The following is a 22,796-nucleotide window of genomic DNA, read 5'->3' on the forward strand; positions in this document are numbered from 1 at the left end:
GACAATGCTGACCAACCACATCCACACCCGTTCACGTCATTTGTATAGAGGAAAATGAATATACGGGTCAAATCTTTATTATCGTCCAAATTATTTTACATAATCTACCGCGTTTTACCTAAGACTGTCATTTTTCTGAAAAATCGGGCGTCCCTTTATTTTGAAATGGTAAGCCTCGGGACCTAAGCGCAACTGACTTAATGATTCTAATTTATTTATTTCAAAATATTTATATTTTATATGTCCATTAAGCACTACTGCACTCTTAGTATAAAGTCCGCCAGTTGGTGCATCTCAAATTCGATCGTACAGGGCAACCTTTACATTTACCAAATCTTTTGTTCCAATAGAAATGTCAGTGGATAACCTCAAATTATTTATTCTCGTGCATTCGAAAACTCGAATCGGTTTTGTTGCAATGTGTGAGTCATGAAAATTAGTTTATTACTCATATCCTAAATCCTGATACATATATAGACAATAAATAATACAGTATTGAGTAATTACAGTAAAAACATGGAGTAATAAAATAATAATACGTCCTTGGAGGCTGTGCGAACCGTCACGACCGTTAGCCAATACGTAATCTTCATATCGTAAGATTAATTTAGAACATCGTATTATACTATTATGAAATGATGAATCAAACAAATTTTAAGACTGAATTGTATGTAAGTTGTAAATAATGGGTCTGATATATTTATATTTTTTTTTTTTTAAAGAAATCTCAGGTGTCGATAAATTACCGAAACCTCTATATATATATATATATGTTAATTATAATAATAAAAATACGTGTATAGTTTTATTCCACTTTTATTTATAAATTTTTACCAGTGACCGGGTTTCGTCGTGACCGACATCGCCAGCCAGGATTTGTAGACGGTACCACCTGTTTCATGTACTAATAAGTAAAACATCGTATGTTAAAAATGCTTTTTTTCGTAGGACTGTTTCTATGTTTATGTTTATGTGTGCCCTATATTAAGATTCAAAATAAAAAGAAAGAATAAATAATCCAGTAGTTTCTTGCAAAACAGAGGATAGCGAAAAGATTAGGTTGCACCTATTGATATATAATATATTGAGGTGACACTCGATACAAAACCGAGCGAAAAAGTCGTCCTCAAAGGAAAAAGAATAACCAGCGGAGGGAGCAAGTATCGTCACGTCAGATCACGTCGATTTTTACAAGCAAAACAAGCTTATTCCAAGGACCTGGACTTCTAAAGTTTTCATAGACTAACCTTATTATTTCTCATTGTTACAGTTTTTGAAATGTTGGTGTGCGCACGCACCTGCGCTCGGCGCCCTGAACTTTCGTTGACGTTTGGCGAGTTTTGCATGTTCGCCGCGCAGTTGAGGAGACACACGCAAAAACGCACGTGAGTATAGAAAAATGTATATAATGATTTAATATTTTATTCTTGTCTATGTTCAGGGGAATAAAAAATCGGGATATACAAGGAAAACCGGTTAACTACGTTTTTGGCATATTTGAGTTATGAATACCATTAACTTAAAATTTTTATTCTCTATCTACAGGTAAAATCGGTTAAATGCCGCCATTAACTGAGTTTCAGACAATTGTAGAACGATTAAAAACATATATACTGGGTTTTCTTTAGACCCTGTCACATCCAAAACTACGATGATCAGTACGAGCAAGAAGACATATTGGCCCATAAAAATATTTTTTTAGAACGACTGCAATCTCAAAAAATAAAATATCGAAAACAAACAAATGGTTGCTTACTTCTGCATGTAAGAAACGAGGAGGGGGGAGTCTGAACCGCACAGCCACGCCCTCGCTTCTCCGCCGCAGAAGTAAGCAACCATTTATTTTTTTAAATATTTTATTTTAAAAAAAATTTTCGTTCTTAATATTTTTTTTAATATGTCTTCTTGCCTATACTGATCATCGTGGTTTCGGATGTGACAGGGTTTAAAGAACACCCTGTATAGTATTTCTTCTCAAATCTTTTCAAATAAAATCCCTTAAATGATTTTAAGTGATCATTTTTCAATTGAAGTTTATGTTTTTAATATTGAATATACAAGGAAAAACGGTTAAGTGTCTTTGTCTGGTTTTCGTTCATCCAAAGTTTTTATTAAAGTTACACAAAACATGAGTCATTCTGGAAGAATTCCATCATTGGTAAAAGAGTCTTTCCACTTCCGCTTATGTGATAGATGCTTTATCTGAAGATGAAGAGAGTGTTGAAATTTATACAACTCAAATTCAGTTAAACAATGTCGCCGGCTAACTCAACCAGCACAAATTTCTTCACAAGGAAAATCAGCTAAATACGGATTTTATTTTTCTTATCTTACTTAATTATTTTTATTCTCAAAATTCTGTAGCTTTTTATTTTATGGAAATTCTGTAATGTATAATAATAAGTTTCGTGAATAATAAACAATAAGTATTAAAAAAAAAAAAAACTTGATTTTTAATGAGCAACCAAACATTAAAATTCAATTTACGCAAAACTAGCTTTTTGCAGATTGCTGGTTTTCCTTGTATACCCACGAAATGCAGTTCTATGTGTAAAAAAAGATCCAGAATCCCGCAGGAGTGTTTTTGACTCGATGACTGCTATACTAAAGCGTTTAAAGAATAATAATGCTTTAAATGCGATTATCTCGGAACTTGTTTTAATGACTTAATGCGTTCTGTCGGTAATGCCTCGATATGTTCTTTTAATTTTAATTATTTTCATATTTTGTATACTGGTTTATGTATGTAACTTTATGGGTATGATTTATATTCTATTACTTTTTGGAGTTTTAAATGTTTTTTCTTTAATTTCGATTGCAATTCTTTAACAATATTTTGAGTTTGTCCAAATTTTTGTAGACAAGGACTGGATTCAACTCCCTGGGGAGCTGTTTATATTAACATATTACAACAGAGATGAAGAACATTTAAGAGAAGGTAATATAGAAGTCCAAAAATTTGGACAAACTCAAAATATTGTTGATAAATTACCTGGTCCATGAAGAAGTATAGAAATTGAAAAATAACATTTTCAGGCGTTGCCTAGTATGTAGGTGAAATAATTCAATTAGATGAATCTCACCCGCATAAATAAAGGTTTCAGCTCTTTAACTTCACAAACATCAACAGATGAAAGAATTGAAGGAATATAGATGTTCAAATATAGGCAGAATGGTGAATGTTACACAGTGTGTAAAGTGGCCACTTAAACCAGCCATTGACAGGTCATAAGCCCTGTAGATGCCTGGACCTTCTCTTAAATGTTCTTCATCTCTGTTGCTATTCTTTAAATTTAATTGTTATTTTTAATACTGTATCATATGAAATTATTATTATCAAAGTATTTAGTGTTATTTCATGTATTTGAATTGTTTTTTAAAAATTGTATATTGTATCATATAAAATTAATAATTATTTTAATTTACTTTATATTTTGTTGTTGGTAATTATTATGGCTTGACACGGGCACAGCCTTAAAAGCCATAATATGTTAGTGAATATGTATTCAAATGTAATTGATTGTTGATAAATTACGATAAATTGATTGGTGAAAATTGTTGATAAATCCACGTGGTCCATTTAGAAGTATAGAAATAAAAAAATAATAAAATTTCAGGCCTTGCCTAGTATGTAGGTGAAATAATTCAATTAGATGAATCTCACCCGCATAAATAAAGGTTTTAGCTTTTTAACTTCACAGACATCAACAGATGAAAGAATTGAAGGAATATAGATGTTCAAATATGTGCAGAATGGTGAATGTTACACAGTGTGTAAAGTAGCCACTTAAACCAGCCAATGATAGGTCATAAGCCCTGTAGATGCCTATACTTCTATATTACCTTCTCTAGAATGTTCTTCATCTCTGTTGTAATATGTTAATATTACCAGCTCGCCTGGGAGTTGAATCCAGTCCTTGTCTACGAAAAATTGGACAAACTCAAAATATTTTTAAAACGAATAAATTAATAAATAAATCATATCATGTCTTTTAATTTTTTTTAAAAACTCTGCTTATAAACCTTAATATCTTGTTTTAGTATTGTCTCGTTTTATGCCTATTTATGCTTCAGAATTTATTTTCTGTTATTTTGACATATTGTTAACTTCTTTGTAGCTATAATGTCGCACGAGTCTATGTAGAAGACTAGGTGTATTTCTCTTATTTTGAAAAAGAAAAAAAGTCGTAATTTGCTATAACAGGCCTAAATTGTATAAAAATGTTTATATATTATGGAAGACATTACATACATCTGTATATATATATATATTGTTTTAAATTCCTATATTTAAAAATATTTCATTTATTTAATTATTCAGATATTTAGAACATTACAGAAAAAAGACCCAATTCATTCTAAATACAATAATAGATCACAAATTACAGTAGATAGTTATGTTATTAAAATAATATAACAAAATGTAAAAAGAAAAATTAAAAGTTAGAAAGTGCTTTCCTAAGGGAAGGCCCACTGTCGTGAAATATGTCGACATCCGAGGCGATGCGATTAAGTAGCAAGATTGCTCTACCAACCGGCATAACCGTTGGCAGGTCGGTTCTGCATCGCGGTAGGTAAAACAATCGATGCTGTCTTTGTCGAAGATAGTTATCAGGTACGAACAGACTTAAATCCATCAGAATTTCTGAGTTATGTATGCGACCACCGATCACCTGGAAAAAGTGAACACCCAAATGAACGTCCCTCCTCCTCCATAATGACTGATAGCCTAGCATCCCCAGTAAAAAGTCGGTTGGGAAGAGCCAAGGATAATAATATCCACACTCTTTTAGGTACAGATAGCGCAGAAATTTTTTCTGCACTCTCTCCACCATCAAAGAGTATCGAGTCTCATGTGGCGACCAAATAACGGAACTAAACTCCAAACGAATTCTTACCAAGGAATCTCGTCTTATGCTTAATGTACCATAACGTTACAAAAGCGTTTGTCGAGGGATTTTTTAGCACAGTCTTTTGAGACATTGTTTTGACTGACTTTGCCAAAGTAGTACATTACATAATTGAATACCTATTAAATCAAAACCTACTTAACCTCAATTTATAGATTTTTTTACAAATGGAAAGTTGTTATTTATGGTGACTCCTACCATAAACTTATTATGTTTTCTGTCACCCAAAACTCTTTTACATCCTACGTTGCTTAAAACCAGCCCACGTTTTAAAATACTACGCTTGATTTCAAAACACACTTAAAACTGCGAATTTCTTTGCAATAATAATCCACAATTGGCCAATAAATGTCTGAAAATTGGCCATATTGTTTCACTAACTGATCCAGGAATACAATCATACAATATGTTACCCGAACATTGCAAAACCATGACCCGGATTTGATTGAATAAATTTGTAAAAAATGGTTACTGGGTGTAGGTACAGAAAAATCATATAAAAAACTGTATTTAATAAAAAAAAGTTTGATTAAATATATTGACATCAACAATTTTTCAGAATCGGGCTGTGGTTCCGTGGCTAGTGTCTCGGACTCACGGATCAAAGATCCGTGGTTCGAATCCCGCTCTACCCCAACTTGGTTCCCATTTTCTAATAGTGAGTTATTTACAACTCGTTGAAAATGGCCCTCAAAATTAAATATTTGCGTAAATTATAAGAACGCAAATATTTCTTTTTCCATTTAAAAAAAAAATAAAATATTTTGATTTTGTCCATATTTTTGTAGACAAGGACTGGATTCAACTCCCTAGGGAGCCGTTAATATATTATTAACATATTACAACAGAGATGACAGAGAACATTTTAGAGAAGGTAATATAGAAGTCTAGGCATCTACAGGGCTTATGACCTGTCATTTGCTGGTTTAAGTAGCCACTTTACACACTGTAACATAAGTCATAAGCTCTGTAGGTAGATACCTAGATTTATAAATTACTTTCTCTAAAATGTTCTTCGTCTCTGTTGTAATATGTTAAAATTAAATTTTGGACAACTGTATAATTAATTAACTAGTAGGTAGTCATGTTATTGTTTATTTTGCATAAAAATGACTGCCTTAAAACAGGTTATACCTAGTTAGGCAGACGACATAATCTAGAGAAATTTATTCCCTAAAACAAGTAGTACATAGATAAAAAAAAATTTTTTTTCGTTAATGAACCGTGATTAAAACTATTATTAATATTTAAAGCATTAACTTTGTGGTCAAACATTTTACTAAATGGTATTTAATATTTGTATATAACCACTTACCGACTTTTCTATGTCTACCGGTTTCGAGACGTACCCGTCTCTTCGTCAGGACACCAATTAAACCAACATGCAAACCAACATGCAAAACCCACAAAGATTTTCCTAGTAAAAAATAAATAACTAAGAATTAAACACGAATATTTTTGTTTCAGATTATCTTCAAAAGATGTTTCCGCTTATTGTAGTCAAATATCTTCCACCACAGAAGTCAAGAGTGTCCCGGAAATTCGAGTTAAGCGGACAATCTGTCCCCCTAAGAATGTCAATGAAAATGGTGAGTAAATTACTGTTTTAATAATATTGCGCCTTAAAAGGAATAGAGACAAAAAATTAAGCGTTTTGATTTATTTATTTATTTTACAGAAAATCACAGTATGCAATGATTAAATTTATATATGAAGGTAAACATGAACAGAAAATATAAAAGGAAAAATAATAAAACCCACTAATCCGCGAAACCGTCTTGTCAGATACATAAGTTTTAAAGACAGACCAGTAACGTTTCTAAATAAAAATCATACAACAATGTTTGAGTATGTCCAAATGCTTGCAGACTGGCTGGATTTCCTCCCTAGGGAGTTGTTCATATTTAAATTTATTTCAACAGAGGGAAAACGTTTTTGAGAAGAAAATATGGAAGTCTAGGCATTTACAGGGGGAAAACGATTTTGAGAAGGAAATATGGAAGTCTAGGCATTTACAGGGTGATAAAGGTTTCAGCTCTTTTACTTCACAAACATAAACAGATGAAATAATTGAAGGAATATAGATGTTCGAATATGGACAGAATGGTGAATGTTACACAGTGTGTAAAGTGGCCACTTAAACTAGCCAATGACAGGTCATAAGCCCTGTAAATGCCTAGACTTCCATATTTCCTTCTCAAAAACGTTTTCCCTCTGTTGAAATAAATTTTAAAATCATACATATTAAATTGTTGTACATTTTTCCATGTATGCATGCGTATATATATGTAAAAGGGTGTGTTTGTGTGTATTTGTATGAGAGTAACCGATTTTTTTTTTATTTAACTTTTTGTGCATAAAGTTAATTTTTCATTGGCGGGCTATTGCCAAATGGCAATTTCTTCCAACCGACCAATAAAATAAAAGTTTAATTTTTACAATTCAAGTTACAAAACATTTTCAATAGAAAATAAAAATAAAAAACGCGAAAGATATATGAAAATATGAATAACTGGATTTGTATATCAATACTATTGCTCAGTGGGAAAAATGAAAAAAGAGGAAAAGAGGAGAGGTTAAAGATGAGAAAGGTGATGTTTTTTCAGTCAATCTATCTAATCTGTATTTCAATCTATTTACATTATAAAACGCCCAATAAAAGAACAAAAACATAACACAAACTATACGTTTGTGGAGCAGGTGGTTCAATATTGGTTTGGGAGAATGAGACAATCCATTTTACTTCTACCCCGCATATCGATGTAATATTTAGTAATTTCTGTGAAAATTAAATGTGATTGAATTCATTAGTTAAGTATACCTTAATAGAGAAGCTTGTGTAGCTTTGAAACCGGTCGCTAGAAAAAATATTAAAAAAGTGTTTTTTTTTTAGAACAAATATTTGCGTTCTTATCTTAACCCAAATATTTAATTTTGAGGGCCATTTTCAACGAGTTCTAAATAACTCACTATCAGAAAATGGAATCAAGTTGGCGTAGAGTGTGGTTCGAACCACGGAACTTTGGTCTGTGAGTTCGAAACACTAGCCACGGGACCACAACCCGATTAAAAACAAAACTTTTATAAATTTATCTTATTGTTATAAATAACCACAAAGTTAGTGCTTCAAATATAAAATTTATGCGCGTGATTTATTTATATAAGTGTTATTAATTGTTCCTTCTATTGCAATGTATTTTTGTACATATTGAATTGAGGAATGTAGTACTGACGGGATAGGGGAATATTCTATTTAAAAAGCATAGTTAAGTAAGTGCATAATATCAGCATGGATACCGGAACTACATTGAAATTGGTATCCAATAATATCTACCGACGCGCGACGCTGACGTCCGCTACAAATTCAAAACACTTAAAATAGAACACGCCGGTAATAAAAGAAAACAAAAACAAATTGAATAAATCAAAAAAATATCTAATTTTACGTCACATTTTCCTTTGAAATGAATTCCGGGTGCTTTGCATAACTATAATGCTGTAACCATAGAATTAAGAATAGTCCAGAATGATCGTAGAATCATATTTGAATATATCTGACTGTGTCCAAAAAATCCCCCACTTTGCCCCACTTTCGCCGCACGCATGCGTGAAATCGCCTCGTAATGTTTCCAGATCGCGAAAATATAATCATAACACAAACGAAAGATAATTATATTTTAGAAAAAAGCTATTTGTTAATTTCTCTAAAATTTAATTGTACACGCGGAAAAATTAAAATAAATGGTAGTTATTTATTTGTTTTTCTGTAAATAAAGTTACAATAAAACATTATTATGGTCAGTCAAATATTTATTTATTAATTTATTTTATTTATTTGATTTTATTTTATTAGGTAATTCAACAAAGATACATACTAGAAACATACAATTTGAAAGCATTCGTCAATACAATTTTACATGCATATTCATACTTCAATTATATAATTACACGAAATAGATTTATATATTAAGTTATAATATGGCGGCCTCCGTGGTGTAGTGGTCAGGACGCTTGATTCACGCACGGAAGGTTCCGGGTTCGATTCCCGGTGAGAACACAAAAATTAAAATGTGATTTTTCTCAAGCCTGGGTGCTCTGTGATGTAATTCACCACTGTAATTAGGCCTCCTGGCCTGTTGTGGTGCAAAAAAAAAAATGTAAATACATATTTTTTTTATATAGGATACAATGCAATAAAAAAATAAGTTGTACATGTGTACTTATTGAATAAGATTTATTCCTACGAGATTTTTCGCAAAAGCTGAGAGAATATATATATTATATTCCCGACACATGCGGGCCATGGGTGTGTGGTATGTAGCATTATTTGAAAACAAAGGCAGTTTAAATATTTCCCGATGTCTGAGTGTTCTCAATCCCGCATTTATTTGTATTTTATTTAGGAGGTTAGTATCTACTTTGTAGTTTAATATTTTATTCAGAAATTTTATATCGAAAATATAATGGTAAGCTGTGCATATGTGCCCCTGGTGTACATGGTTATTAAACATTATAAATTGCTGTGTGCATCTAGTTAACATCAACTGAACTAGCACCAATCACTTTCTCGGGAAGGCCATTCCTTTTCTCCACAACTCGGTTTGTCCGGGAGGTCTTCCTGGGGCTGGATGAGAAGGGATAGTGTTGAGTTTCAATGAACGACCTCTGATATGGCGGTTTTCATTCATAGTGAACATTGATTTCAACTCGAGTACATTATATTGCTCAGTTAAGATTTGGAACTTTTCAATCAAGTCACCACGCTGCCTCCGCTCTTCCAGTGATAAAGCTTTATTTCCAGTAATTAACTGACATCCACCCTTAATCCCATGTACGTATTTTTTTTTCTTGTTCAAGAGTCTTGGAAGGTACAGCCTTTATGTCAAATTTTATTGAACAGAAATGTAGATCGCATAAACTACCGTCAGATGCCCTTATTAGTTTAAAACGCCAAAAAAATTACATTCATTCTTTATACCTTGTATCCATTTCTCATCCCAAGTAACGATCCGACTCCGACTTCCCTCGTTATTGTGTCGGCTCAGCAAAGCGATGCAGGCATCGACGCGACATTCATTCCGATTATAGGGTACCCGCTTCTCAAGCTTCTTTACTTTGCCGACTTGGTCAATTGGCTTAAAATTGTTTTGTCACTCACGTTAAAAGCTGGTGCTAGCTTAATCGTAGTTTGAGATGGAACTGCTTAATATCGCTTTCAATTCCTCATCTTCAACCTTTGTCTCCGTTCTTCTACGGTTCATTGGTGAGGTCGAAATTTCCCGAACGGAAGCGATTAAACCAAAAACGTGCAGTGCGTTCACTTGCGGTGCTAATCTTTATATACATAATTCTTCTGTGCGTATGATGTCACTAAACTCCTTCTAAACGACTTAACCGATGTACGTGCGGTTTTCAGAGAAATGTAGACCTTTGCGCTGCGCGTGTTCGTAGATATTAAATTTTTCAATCGAATATGTAAAAAAAAGTTAGAAGCATAAATCTTTTTTTCATCGACCTACCAGGGTTATATTTAACGAGAATGCATAGACAAAAAAATGGAAAGATGTTGTTTTTTGTGTTTTAAAAAAGTTTGTTTTTGAATGTTTACAAATAACATTCGCTTTTTATAGATCCCAATCAAATTTTTTCCTAACACTCCTTATAATTTCTTCCGATTTATTTATTTTTACTGGATTTTGTTAATACTAAAATAATATTAACTGACAATTAATACATTTTAAAAATCTCATTCATTAATAAAGTGCACCTCTGGTGTTGATGAGGAAAGCTGAGTTCGACATTTGCAAAAAGAATTTTATATTTAAAAATGAATTATTTTAAGTTTTGGAATTCAATCATAAACAAGTACCTAGGTACCAACTTAAATTCAATATTAGAATATTTAAAAAAAATGTTTTAGAATTCAATCATAAACAAGTACCTAGGTACCTACTTATTAATGAAAAGTATTTTTCCAAGGCAAGCCAACGTTCTGGCAGGAGAACGTCTATCGGGTCCGCTAGTAATATATAAAAAATATTAGTCCATACCCCAAAGTAATAATGCGCTAGCTATAGATGGACCCTATCGTTATTTTCCGGAGAAGGAAACCGTTAAAAATTAATAATATTTTTTTTAACAGAAGTTGTTTCGATAAAAACTATTGCAAATTTTATAATCTTAGGACAATAACTGAGCTAACATTTTTATATAAAATCATCAAATTTGAATTCTCAAATTCACCCTTCACCCTTCTCAAACCAACTCTCATTTTCACTCACCTAAACCACGTATACGCAGACTAGGGAACAACCTCTCAAATCGTCATTTTTAACTTGAGTCTCTGTGAATTCAAATCATCTCTGTATAAATATTTTTATGTTCTACAGAACTTGTTGGTACACCAACGATTAATTTGCATAAGCCGTTTATTTTTATTTTTGCACCACAACAGGCCAGGAGGCCCAATTACAGTGGTGAATTACATCACAGAACACCCAGGCTTGAGAAAAATCTAATTTAAATTTTTGTGTTCTCACCGGGAATCGAACCCGGAACCTTCCGTGCGTGAGTCAAGCGTCTTGACCACTACACCACGGAGGCCGCCAAACGCTTACGAACTACTGTTAACTTATTTTATATACATAATATACCGACTTTTTTACATCTTTTTAATGCTGACGTACATATTTTGTATATATATTTTTTTGTTATTTTTGTTTTTATTGTAAAATGTACTATGTATTCATGTTTTTATATTGATTTGTATTTTGTCTATCTATACTCATTATATTTTATATTGTAAAAGGAACTTGTACCGTGTAATAAATAAATAAATAATAAATCAATTAAAATCCAGAGGCACTGTGCAAATACAATGTTAATAATATTATTGTTGTCTGGCTACTTGGCTAAACGTTATAGTAAATTTTGATTAAGAAACAGGTTATTTGATTCAAATAGTATTCTAGAAGATTACTGATTTTCGTATAAAAACTTAATAGAATTTACAATTTACTGATCACAGGCTCTCGGAATCGTATCGTTTGATAAATTACAATAATAACATTAGGTGTGCCTATCGGTAGCCTTTTTCGCAATAAACCCATGAATCAGTTAGTAACATTGATTTATTTTCTTGATGTTCTAGATTCTTCTTAAATATATTTTTGTTTATGTGTCACGTGTTGTATTTGTGAATTCTCAGGTGACTCACTAAGCGTCCTAATTAGTGATCATTAGTATTCCTGGATACTTTGTGATAATTGTAAATGTACAATACACAGAATCGTAATTTTTTCAGGGTTTCTAAATAACACGGTCCAAGAATGAAATTAAGAAGAGTTTTAATATTTCGCTTTCTATTCTTCGATTTTCTCTCAAAAAGGAAACTAAACCAGATGTATTATTTATTTATTTTACAGAAACAAACAGTCAACAATGATTAAATAACATATTAAAGATAAGATTTAAAGACAGACCAGCGAAGTTTCTAAATAAAAATCATACAATATACACAACATAACATAGCAAAATAAAGGTTTCAGCTCTTTAACTTCACAAACATATGAAATAATTGAAGGGATATTGTGTAAAGTGGCCACTTAAACTAGTCAATGACAGGTCATAAGCACTGTAGATGCCTAGACTTCTATATTACCTTCTCTAAAATATTCTTCATTTCTGTTGTAATATAGAAGATTTTTGGAACAGATAGACACATTCTTTAAAAAATTAACTAAAATTAAAAATAAATGCATTCTGCAAATAAATTATGTTTTCGTAATATCCGTATATGTTAATTTGTTTTTTCTTTTCTTTTTCTTTTTTTCATGTTCATGTCATACCGTATTTATATGCTATAAACTTATTGATAATTTAAAAAAAGAATGGCCCACGCTCAGACGCTGAAGTCTTTGTGAGCATTTTTTCAAATTTATGTTATAGCTTAATTTTAAGATGTATTAAATAATTATATCTCTTTGTAAATAATATGTGTATGGAAAAATAAACAAATAAAAAAATGTTAAAAATCATACATATAAAATTGTGGTACAACAATAGGGTGTGTTTGTGTGTATTTGTATGAGAGTAAGTGTAGAGTTGTGAGGGTGTGTATTTGTGTTATAATGAGATAATAACTTTAGTAATATTTCAATTTCATTTCAGTATTTTAGTGAAAATTATTCGTCGTAGTTTTTTGCAATATATTATAGTAAAATACGAGTGATACTTATATCCACAAATTCGTAAAAAGGTTCTTTAGGCGAAAATAAACTATTAAATTCCATGATTATTTTTTACAATAAATAGCCAGTCTCGAATGTCACATAAGCGATAAAAACCGGTTTTATTCAAATTTGTGGATTTATGCATCATTCGTATTTTATTTCTATATCAAAATAAATGTTTTTTGGATATCCAAGTTAATTGATATTTAGAAGGAAATCGTGACCCATCATTAACACGTTTATGCGCTCAAAGAAGGAAAAAAATGAGAACTATGGATGTTCAAACATAGGCAGAATCGTGAATATGTACTCAAACGCTTTGTGTACAATGTTTAAGGCATTTGAACCAGCCAACGACAGAGAATGGCAAATGCCTATACTTCAATATTCCCTTCTAACAAAGCTTTTTATATTTTTGCCGAAATTACATAAGTCTTTTGTTTTCATTACGTTATATTTATTTTGGTTTATTTACCTTTGCTCAAAGTAACATGCAAAATTTAGAATTGTATTTAAAAAGTCATTAGGTTTTTTTAATTTAATTCTAATTTTACAGATTTGCGGACAAAATCCATTTTAAACACAAATTGTAACTTGTAACGAAATATACAACTTTACTTTAGGTATACAGTGATTTGGGTTCCTAGACACTCAAACATCGACGGTAAGGAGGCAGCTGATGAATTGGCAAGGCTGGGAGCTGAGACAGCCCCAATAGGCCCTGGACCCTACTGTGGGTTGCCTAAATGTGCTCCCCGTCATGAGCTTAGGTCATGGGCCAGGAAGCAGACCGTGATGCTCTGGCAAAAAGTACCTGGTCAGCACCATTCGAAGGAACTGATAAAAGCGTACTTGCAAAATGGTGGGTTTTGACCTAACAAAGCTCAGCCGAAATCAGGTGAGGGTTATCGCTAGAGCCCGCCCAGGGCACTGCACATTGAACAAACACCTTGCTAGAATGAACCTTTCCGAATCTTCTAGATGTAGGTTCTGCAGTGCAGATGAGGAAACACCTATACACATTCTATGTGAATGTGATGCTTTACATCATAAAAGGAGCCTCATTCTCATTCTCATAGGCACTGTCTGTGACAATGCGCGCAAAATGTTGGGATTTGTTCTCCGAACAGCTAGTGTTTTTGAATACTCGTGTTCCAAAGCTTCTTTATAACTCATTGGTGCGAAGCAGACTTGAGCGTGGATCTCTGATCTGGGCACTTCACGAATTGAAGTACTCTCTTATACTGGAGATGGTTCAGAAGAAATTTCTGAGGTATCTTTACTTAAGGGAGTGCGGATATTATCCGTGGTTGAACCCGTCTGACTTCATACTGGGAATGCTTGGCTACAATAGTTTGGAGAAAAGAAGAAATGCATACTTGCTTATGTATTTTTTCCGATTGATCCGTAGCATTACGATCAACATAGGTGTAATGGAGAGTATTTTTCTTTGTGTTCCTAATGACTACCTTAGACATAGACAGCTCAAGCTGTTTTATTTTCCTGCTTGCAGAACCAACCTGCCGATGGTAATGCCAGTAGGAAGAGCAATGTCTTTACTCAACCGCATCTCTTCGGATATCGACATCTTTCATATTAGTGAAAAGTTTAGAGAGGAAAGCATTCTTTCTCTATAATTGCTGGGTATTTCTATTTTACCATATTTGTATATTTAAATTTTACTTTTAATTTTTTCGTGTTATGTATGCATTGACATATTTTGTAATGTACATAAACGTTTATAAAATAAATAAATTGAAAAAGAAAAATAAATTCTCGGGAGACCACTGGTTAAACCCGAGGATGTTAAATAGCTCACCCCTTACTTAATAGCCCGATACTTTTTGGACCTGGGTTTGGAGGGGGAGATTTAGCAAAATGTAAACTCTCGCCGTCTGCACAGTAGCCAGGCTCTTTATAGACCTGGGCTTGGAGGGCGAGAACTGTTTACGAGGACCCGTCACTATAGATCTTCACAGGTCACAGTCGACGTCAGGAGCTTGCATAGCACTGACCCCCACCTCTAAGAACAAGAATAAGAATAAAACAGTAACATAAAACTTGAAACGAAATAATAAAAGAAAAAGCAAACAAATAAATACAATAGATAGATATCCAGATTGATTTAACTCTTATCTTTGCAGAATTAAAAAAATATGGTTAAACACTTTTATTTGATGGTTAAAAAGCCTTCAGAATCCCAAATAATATATATATTATATTATATATTAATTAATCTTAATTATATATATTAATCTAAAGTTTATACGAATTATAATAATGCAGTAAATAATAAAAAATGTGGTAAATCAGTTTTAACTGAATGCTGTTTTACTCATGTTTTAATGAGAACAAATGAGATCATGTGTATACTGTAGGAAACATTGCCAAGAAAATGGTTAATTAGGGAATTTAGTAAGGAATTTTTTGAATTTCATTATTTATTGTTTAATCAATTTGTGAAGTTATTTCATTTACAACCAAAATAATTCATTTCCTAATTTTATTTAACAAGTTTGATCATTCTGGGTAGATGTGGCAAGTTTAGCCTACAACAAAGATTTTTTATTTATATTCAACCACAGAACGAGAATTAACATTACTGACATTTTGTTGAATTAATGCTTTATCAAAAATTAACTAATGACGTCATGTATTCTTAATTTTGAACGTCACGTTTCGTTCTCATTTCCGTTACAGTATGTCATGTAACTGACAGCTGCCGTCAACTTAAAGTTTATCAGTAATATACAAGTGTGATGTGGAGATGAATTATAGTTTTGAGGACACAAAACTGATAAATTTATTTGTAAAGATTAAAACTCACAAAGAAGTGTTCTCAACTAGTGGTAATCAATATATGATGCAGAAATGCGAAGCTGTAAACATTCATAATGCTTTAGTTAATTTCAATTGATTGAAACTTAGTTCAATGCTAGTTTTTGGTTTGATTTTGGCCAATATTTTTTGAAAATGTGTGTCCCGGCGTATAAAGAGCGTTCAGTGTGTGAAATTACCAATAATATTCATTTAACTTCACCAAAATTTTATTACTCAATGCCGTTCATATAATTTTGATTAAAAATGGAAAAAAAATATTCAATACTCACTATTTATCGTTCACCATCTCTAGATAGTAAAGCCTTTATTATTCATACAAATACATATATATTTTTAAAAAAAACAATAATAACTTATCCCAAACTCTGAGGCCAAGGGTCCTGTGTTGGGATTTAACATAATAAATGAATGAGGAACTTCAGCCCTACGGGAAATTGGATACAAAAATGTTTTCTTGCGCGCGGTAAAAATTAGATCATTAAATTGTACGGCAAAGTTTATTGAAAATGTACGAAAAAAATAAAAATATGTATTTTAATAAAAACGCACTACTTTGATTGACATCACTGGTTCATATGAACCAACCAATGATGCGAGAGTTGGGAAGGATATCCGGTTGGTTTACCGTAAATGAACCAATGGGAACAACTAACAGGGAACAAAATCTGACGTGACATGCGGAGTAGTTTTAGAAATACAAAACTTTAAAAAAAATCATAGCGCTGATAATACGATAAGTAAAAAAAATAATATTTTTTTGGCTTAGTTTAATAGTCTTTTAACAAATAAAAAAAAATAAAAAGGACACTGAACTTCCTCATTACAAGAATCCCTTAAGCTAGGGTTTCCTAGGACAGCCGTGCCCGTATTTTAAAGGCCGTAGTGAACGGTGATGCGGTGGATAACCGTCGTAACGGTGACTAGAGTGTGGTTTTCTAGGAAAACGGTGTTATCAACACCATTTAACACCGTTTCCCTAGGAAACCACTCTCTAGTCGACGTTACGACGGCTGTCTACCGCATCACCGTTTACTACGGCCGTTAAAATACGGGCACCGCTATCCTAGGAAACCCTAGCTTTAGAGACACTGATTTGGGAAGCGTCAATTTTTCATTTGTTCTTAAAGATCTTATACAATATACAAAATACAATACAAAACTCAATTGGAAATGAATACCTAAGTATGCTTTATGTTAAAGGTTTTTTTTATCGTATATTAATTACACAATAAGACCAAATAATTGACAGATACATGCCTTGATCACATTTTGTTAACGGTTTTTTTCCCAAATCAGCCACATTGAAAATTGATCTAACTGACCATTATCCGACTTTTTATAAACATGTTTTAAATTCACTCATTTCTACAGAAATAAAAAATCAACAGGTTAATCAAAAAATATATTCTTAGTTACTTTAGCTAAATTGCTAGTAAAATAAGTTTGTTTTGTTACTTTTTCTACAATATTCATATTGTGCATTGTGTATTTTTGTGTACGTATATATGTGCATGTGTGTGTAAATGTATTTATTTATTATATATATATGGCCCAAGCCAATTACAAGAGTTAGATGATGTAACATATGTACAAGAAACTGAGAAAAGAGTACACAAAATTATTTAGCTAAGACAAGCAAAGGCAAAAAAATAATGATATACAATGTATTAAATCACGATTTATATATTAGACTTCGAGCTAACCCATGCCAATCCATCTTCATCCCACACTGTTTTAGAGGCGAAGAGATCTACGAAATGCCGGGAGATCTATCCCAAAGAATTCCAAGTTGTGTATCTAAACATTCTGGACATTGGGCATAATAAATGATTTATAATTTATACATACATACATATTACATATATGTATCTATGTGTGTATGTTTTAATGTGTACATACAATCGTGCTGTAACGTAAAGCTGATTAAATCAGTATACCCACGCACAGACTATGCCTATGTGGGATTTATTTATATATTATTTTACCCAATTTCATGTTATGTTTTTATGCTATTTACTGTATGAAGAAAAACGATAAATTAAAATTTAAAAAATATGAAACTACCACAATCTTGGAAAAGTGTTTGGTACGTCCGCCCCGTAGTGTAGAAGTTCGTGATTGGTGCATCCACCGTCTATGGTTGAGGTCTCAAGATTCTGGGGGTGGTTTTATATTGCAATAATTATTGTCACCTGCAGCGTAAGGCTGATCACCTGATCATTGAACATATTATGATCAAGATACACTGAATTTGGTGTGCCAATGGTATGACCATACTCTAGAGTCAAAACCGAAAAATTCTGAGAATGATTAATCATAATATTATTATAGAACCCATATGTTTAGGTCTGGAAGTTGTCCTCAGGAATTCGAAGCAACAGCAAATTCCCGGTATAACTACGTTTTTTCACAGTTAGAAAAATCGCCAGTTTCCCACGAACGACAAAGATCTGCGGTGCCATTGGCAGCAGTCACTCATACGACAATTTATAATTACCGGACCAGTGACGACGGAATCTGTAGTATAGTTTTATTTATGCCAATGTCGTTGTTTGTACCAATGTCGACGTTCTTAAGCCGTCATCGGAAACATAAAAGTCAGCGGGACTTAGTGAATCCGCTCAATCGGAGTTGGCAGCCGAGCGAGGTGGCTGCGTTCAAATTTTGTTTGTGTAAACTCGCGGGAAATCGTTTGTGTCGCGCGCCGAATTTGAAAGTCGAACACAAACGTATTTTTTCATCGCGGTACCTACCTGAGTTTTAAGTTTTATTTTTTATGTTCCCCACGCGTATTTTGAATTTGAATTTGAATTACAAAGCGTTTTTGTTTTTAGTTAGCGGTAGCGGTTGTTGGAGGCCGCTCGTGTGCGTCTGTGTTGTGTTCGGTGCTGAGTGGGATATCTTGTATGTTTTTATTTCGCGTGATAAACATTAACAGTCCGCCATCGAAGTGTAGATAAAGTGTTTACCAATGTGCTCGACCCACGTTTGTATTGATTAATTAGGCGATATATTTTGGGTATTTTTTTGGAATGTCGAATACATAACGAGCTTTTAAAACTACTTGGCTTCTGTGTTGAAAACTTTTTGACATTTCGCCATTTTCCTGTAAAATCTAGTTATTCAGTTGTTTCGAAACTCAGCCCTTCTTTGTTTGTATATGTGGATTGACGATTGATTAAATTTTCCAAATCTTTTTATATACATTTTTTAAATTGATTTATTTTATATCGATAGATATATTTATTAAATTGACACTTATGGGTGTTGGAATATGATTAGTAAATAATTAATAAGATATACAAATTATATTCAAAACAACATTAAACTATAAACAACATAAGGATAATTATTTTATTTATTTATTTGACGGACTTATGCAGTCCATTTTAACACTGGTAAATACAATTTCTTATAATAAATACATGCACTTATAAAATAAAATACAACTAAATAAAATTAAAGCTAGAACAAAAAAAAATACTACCTTAAGACAAGATCCGGTCTATCTTAGTGATTTTTTAAATCTATAAAGACTTACACCAAAAAAGTCCAGATCTTGTCTCGAGTTTACAATACGACACAATCGGGACATGGGTGCATGCAAGCCATAGTTTGTGCTGTGTTGATCGAGGAACAGCACATTATTATTTCGCAACCGGCGGATCGGAACATTGAATACATAGAATTAAGAATAGTCCAGAAACCGCATATGCACATCAAACAGAAGGCGACTCAACTACTCATAAATGAGTAGGTTTACGTTTTGCCCCATTAGTTTCTTTGTACGCAACTCCTAATTTGAATTCAACTATGCCGTGTTGTGTCCTTTTAAAGTGTTGAAATACTGCTGGGGTCTTAAAGACAAACGAATGTTTAAGTAGCAAATTAATTACTTAAAAATTGAATTATTTTTCCATCTGTCAGATTGTCGAAGAAACAAAATGGAAATTCCGTTAGTATTGTCAGGGTAGAATTTTTTTTACCCTACTTTGCTCATTTAATAAAAGAACTAATGAAAATTAGACCTCGGATTAAACAACGCCGTGGGGGACATTTGAACGACATTATCTTTAAAACATCAAATATTATTTAACATGATATAAAAATATCCGTTTTGTGTCAAATATAATTTGTTTTATATTTTAAGTTCAAAGTTCATAAATTCAATTACTCTTATTAAATGACCCTTTATTTATCTAATCTGTTGTGTCAATCAATGTTTCCGCGTGCACTATAAAATCTTAGAGAAATTAACAGATTGCTTTTTTTACCTTACATTTGTGTTATGATTAATTTTTTTCCCATCAAGCAACATTACCCAGCGACTTAACGTATGCGCGCGGCGAAAGTCTGTCTAAGTGGGGGAATTATTGGACACAGTCCGATGTATTCAAATATGATTCTACGATCCTTCTGGACTATTCTTAATTCTATGATTGAATGGCACTTGTTTCACAAAAAAAAAATCCCAAAAAGACAAGATATTGACAGACTCCTAAGGCCGGGTTGTTTGATCGTTAGTAATAGTTAAAAATCGAAAGTAATAGTAACAATTTTAAAAAGCACGATATTTTTTGTATTACTTTTTCATAACATTAACTATTTCTTATGATTCTTAACAATTACTAATGACCAAACAACCGGTCTAAGTTGCATCTATCCAAAAGTGAGATTATTGTTTCTTTTTTGTAAAACTGTCTTTGCTAAACATCAACCGAGCTGTCTTTGGATACTAACTTCATCGCACACTTCATCGTAAAGCTTAAGCATTCTTGCTATTGGTGAAAAGAAGCCACTGTTATTCTTATTCTTAGAGGTGCGGGTCAGTGGTATACAAGCTCCTGATGTCACTGCGATCTGTGAAGATCTATTGTGACGGCTCCCCGTGAATAGTTCTCGCCCTACAAGCCCAGTGGCTCAATCACAAATTACTATCGACGTGTTTAAAAACATGCTAAGCATTTGAGCGATCACAATGAACATGCTTAATTTATCGCAGTCATAAGTCAACGCGTGTCTAATTTCTAAGTCAACGCTCGTGTTGGTTTGTTTTTTGTTTTCCTCGTAAATAAATACAGTTCGCCGGCGAAAAATCGGCGTTTACCATAAAAAAGAATACAATGTATTGCATTTGCAAATAGTATCTAATACAAAAAAGTGAAAATTAAATTACAATTACTATGGCGGCTGCTTTTCTTGACATTTGCCTTGCCAACCGCCGCCGCCGGCTAAATGCAATAAATAGCATGATAAATAATAAATAAATAAATAAAAAAGCAATTTTGGAATATTTTCCGTATTTACATCGGTGAAATTCAAATATGTGATTGCGCAGCAGGATTATACGTCGCGAAACGTAAATATTTTGACATTTAATATTAGGTGTTCACTTCCTTTCAAGTTCTTTAAGGTCCTCTGGCTTAACCAGTGGTCTCCCGAGATTGAGATGTAAATCATCACATTCACATACAATGTGCATAGGTGTTTCCTCATCAGCACTGAAGAACCTACATCTAGAAGTTACGGAAAGCCTCATTCTAGCATAGGGTTGCCATATTTCGCTAGGGTTTCATCGGGGCGTTCTGGAATGGGGATATGCAGCAACAAAAAAAGACAATTTTATAATGGTTTTTCAGAAATATAATACATATGTTTTTCTTACATGTTATGCGGTGCTTCAATTAATATTCATATTTTTTTTCTGACTTAATATTGACGTAATACTGCAATATTGATTCTACAGTCCCTGGCAGCAGACGACATTTTTTATCGTTGCTTTTTACTAGGCCAACATCTATTATATTCCTTTTTTCAATGTGGTTTTATGAGTAGGAATGGAAATTAAATACTCGCTAAATTTAAAAAATTGAACATAAATATATTTCACAGAGCTTCAATGAATTTCTTTAAATACATCAATTGCTGGAAGCATTTGCAACCATATTTACACATTCATAGTTAGTACGGCCGTAGAAGATTTATGTTGATTAACAGCATTATAAAGAGCGTAATTCTAAATCGGGACATTATTGGTTTCATCGGGACGTCGGGACAGAGGTGACAGTCCCGATATATCGGAACGGATGGCAACCCTATTCTAGCAAGATGTTTGTTCAATCTGCAGTGTCCTGGGCGGGCTCTAGTGAAAACCCTCACTTGATGAGGCTTTATGAGGTCGAAAGCAAACCTTTGCGAGTACCCTTTTATCAGTTGTGGCCAGCGTTAGCTCTAAAAAATTATTTATTTTTTAAATGTATTCTCCGTTCGATGAATTTTCAAAATAGAATCACTATCATATCACAACAGTGTTTTTTTGTTTTTGATGAAAATTAACATTTTATTTGCATATTGATTTGACGGATTACGTCTTTTTTTACAAACGCAATATTTATGCGATTATGTTCACTCAAGTAGTTGTTAAATGTCGTCTTATAAAGTGCTTACAATTATTAATAAGACTTATATCAATTTTGTGTTCGATTCAATGTTGACAAACAATATTCATTCGCGGTATTGCGGTAGACGGCTTATTTTCATTGACAACCATTTGAATGTGGTCGGACATTCATTTTTTGTTGCGCATAGTGCGGTCTTTGATAATCCTTCATTATAAAAACCTTTTAAGTATAAACGCATTTAAGTATTTAATAATTAACAACGCGGATGTAATGTTATGACATAATAAACACTTTTTCGCATTAGAAATTTTATATAGCTACAAAATAAACATAAAAATTCTAATCTTCTCCGTGTAACCGGTTTTTCAGTTGACTACCGCCGTTAATATTTTTCGTATTGAAGTTCTCAATCT

General features: G+C 32.7%; 1 protein-coding gene across 4 annotated transcripts in view; it reads left to right on the plus strand.

The window, feature by feature from the left end:
- raw (NDT-like domain-containing protein raw) overlaps window positions 1-22,796 on the plus strand; it is a 249,203-nt gene that overhangs the window by 192,004 nt on the left and 34,403 nt on the right. For 3 of the 4 annotated variants that reach the window (XM_088224191.1, XM_088224192.1, XM_088224190.1), the window contains exons 4-5: window positions 1,271-1,385; window positions 6,378-6,499. In XM_088224191.1, the coding sequence (XP_088080317.1) occupies window positions 1,271-1,385; window positions 6,378-6,499 (237 nt within the window). Of the gene's footprint in view, window positions 1-1,270; window positions 1,386-6,377; window positions 6,500-18,592; window positions 18,728-22,796 lie in introns of those variants that run through there. The other variant, XM_088224193.1, reaches the window with a different exon arrangement.

The sequence above is a fragment of the Micrasema longulum genome, unplaced genomic scaffold, assembly GCF_059751315.1.
Source record: "Micrasema longulum isolate JH-2025_06_02 unplaced genomic scaffold, ASM5975131v1 h1tg000271l, whole genome shotgun sequence".
NCBI lineage: Eukaryota > Metazoa > Arthropoda > Insecta > Trichoptera > Brachycentridae > Micrasema > Micrasema longulum.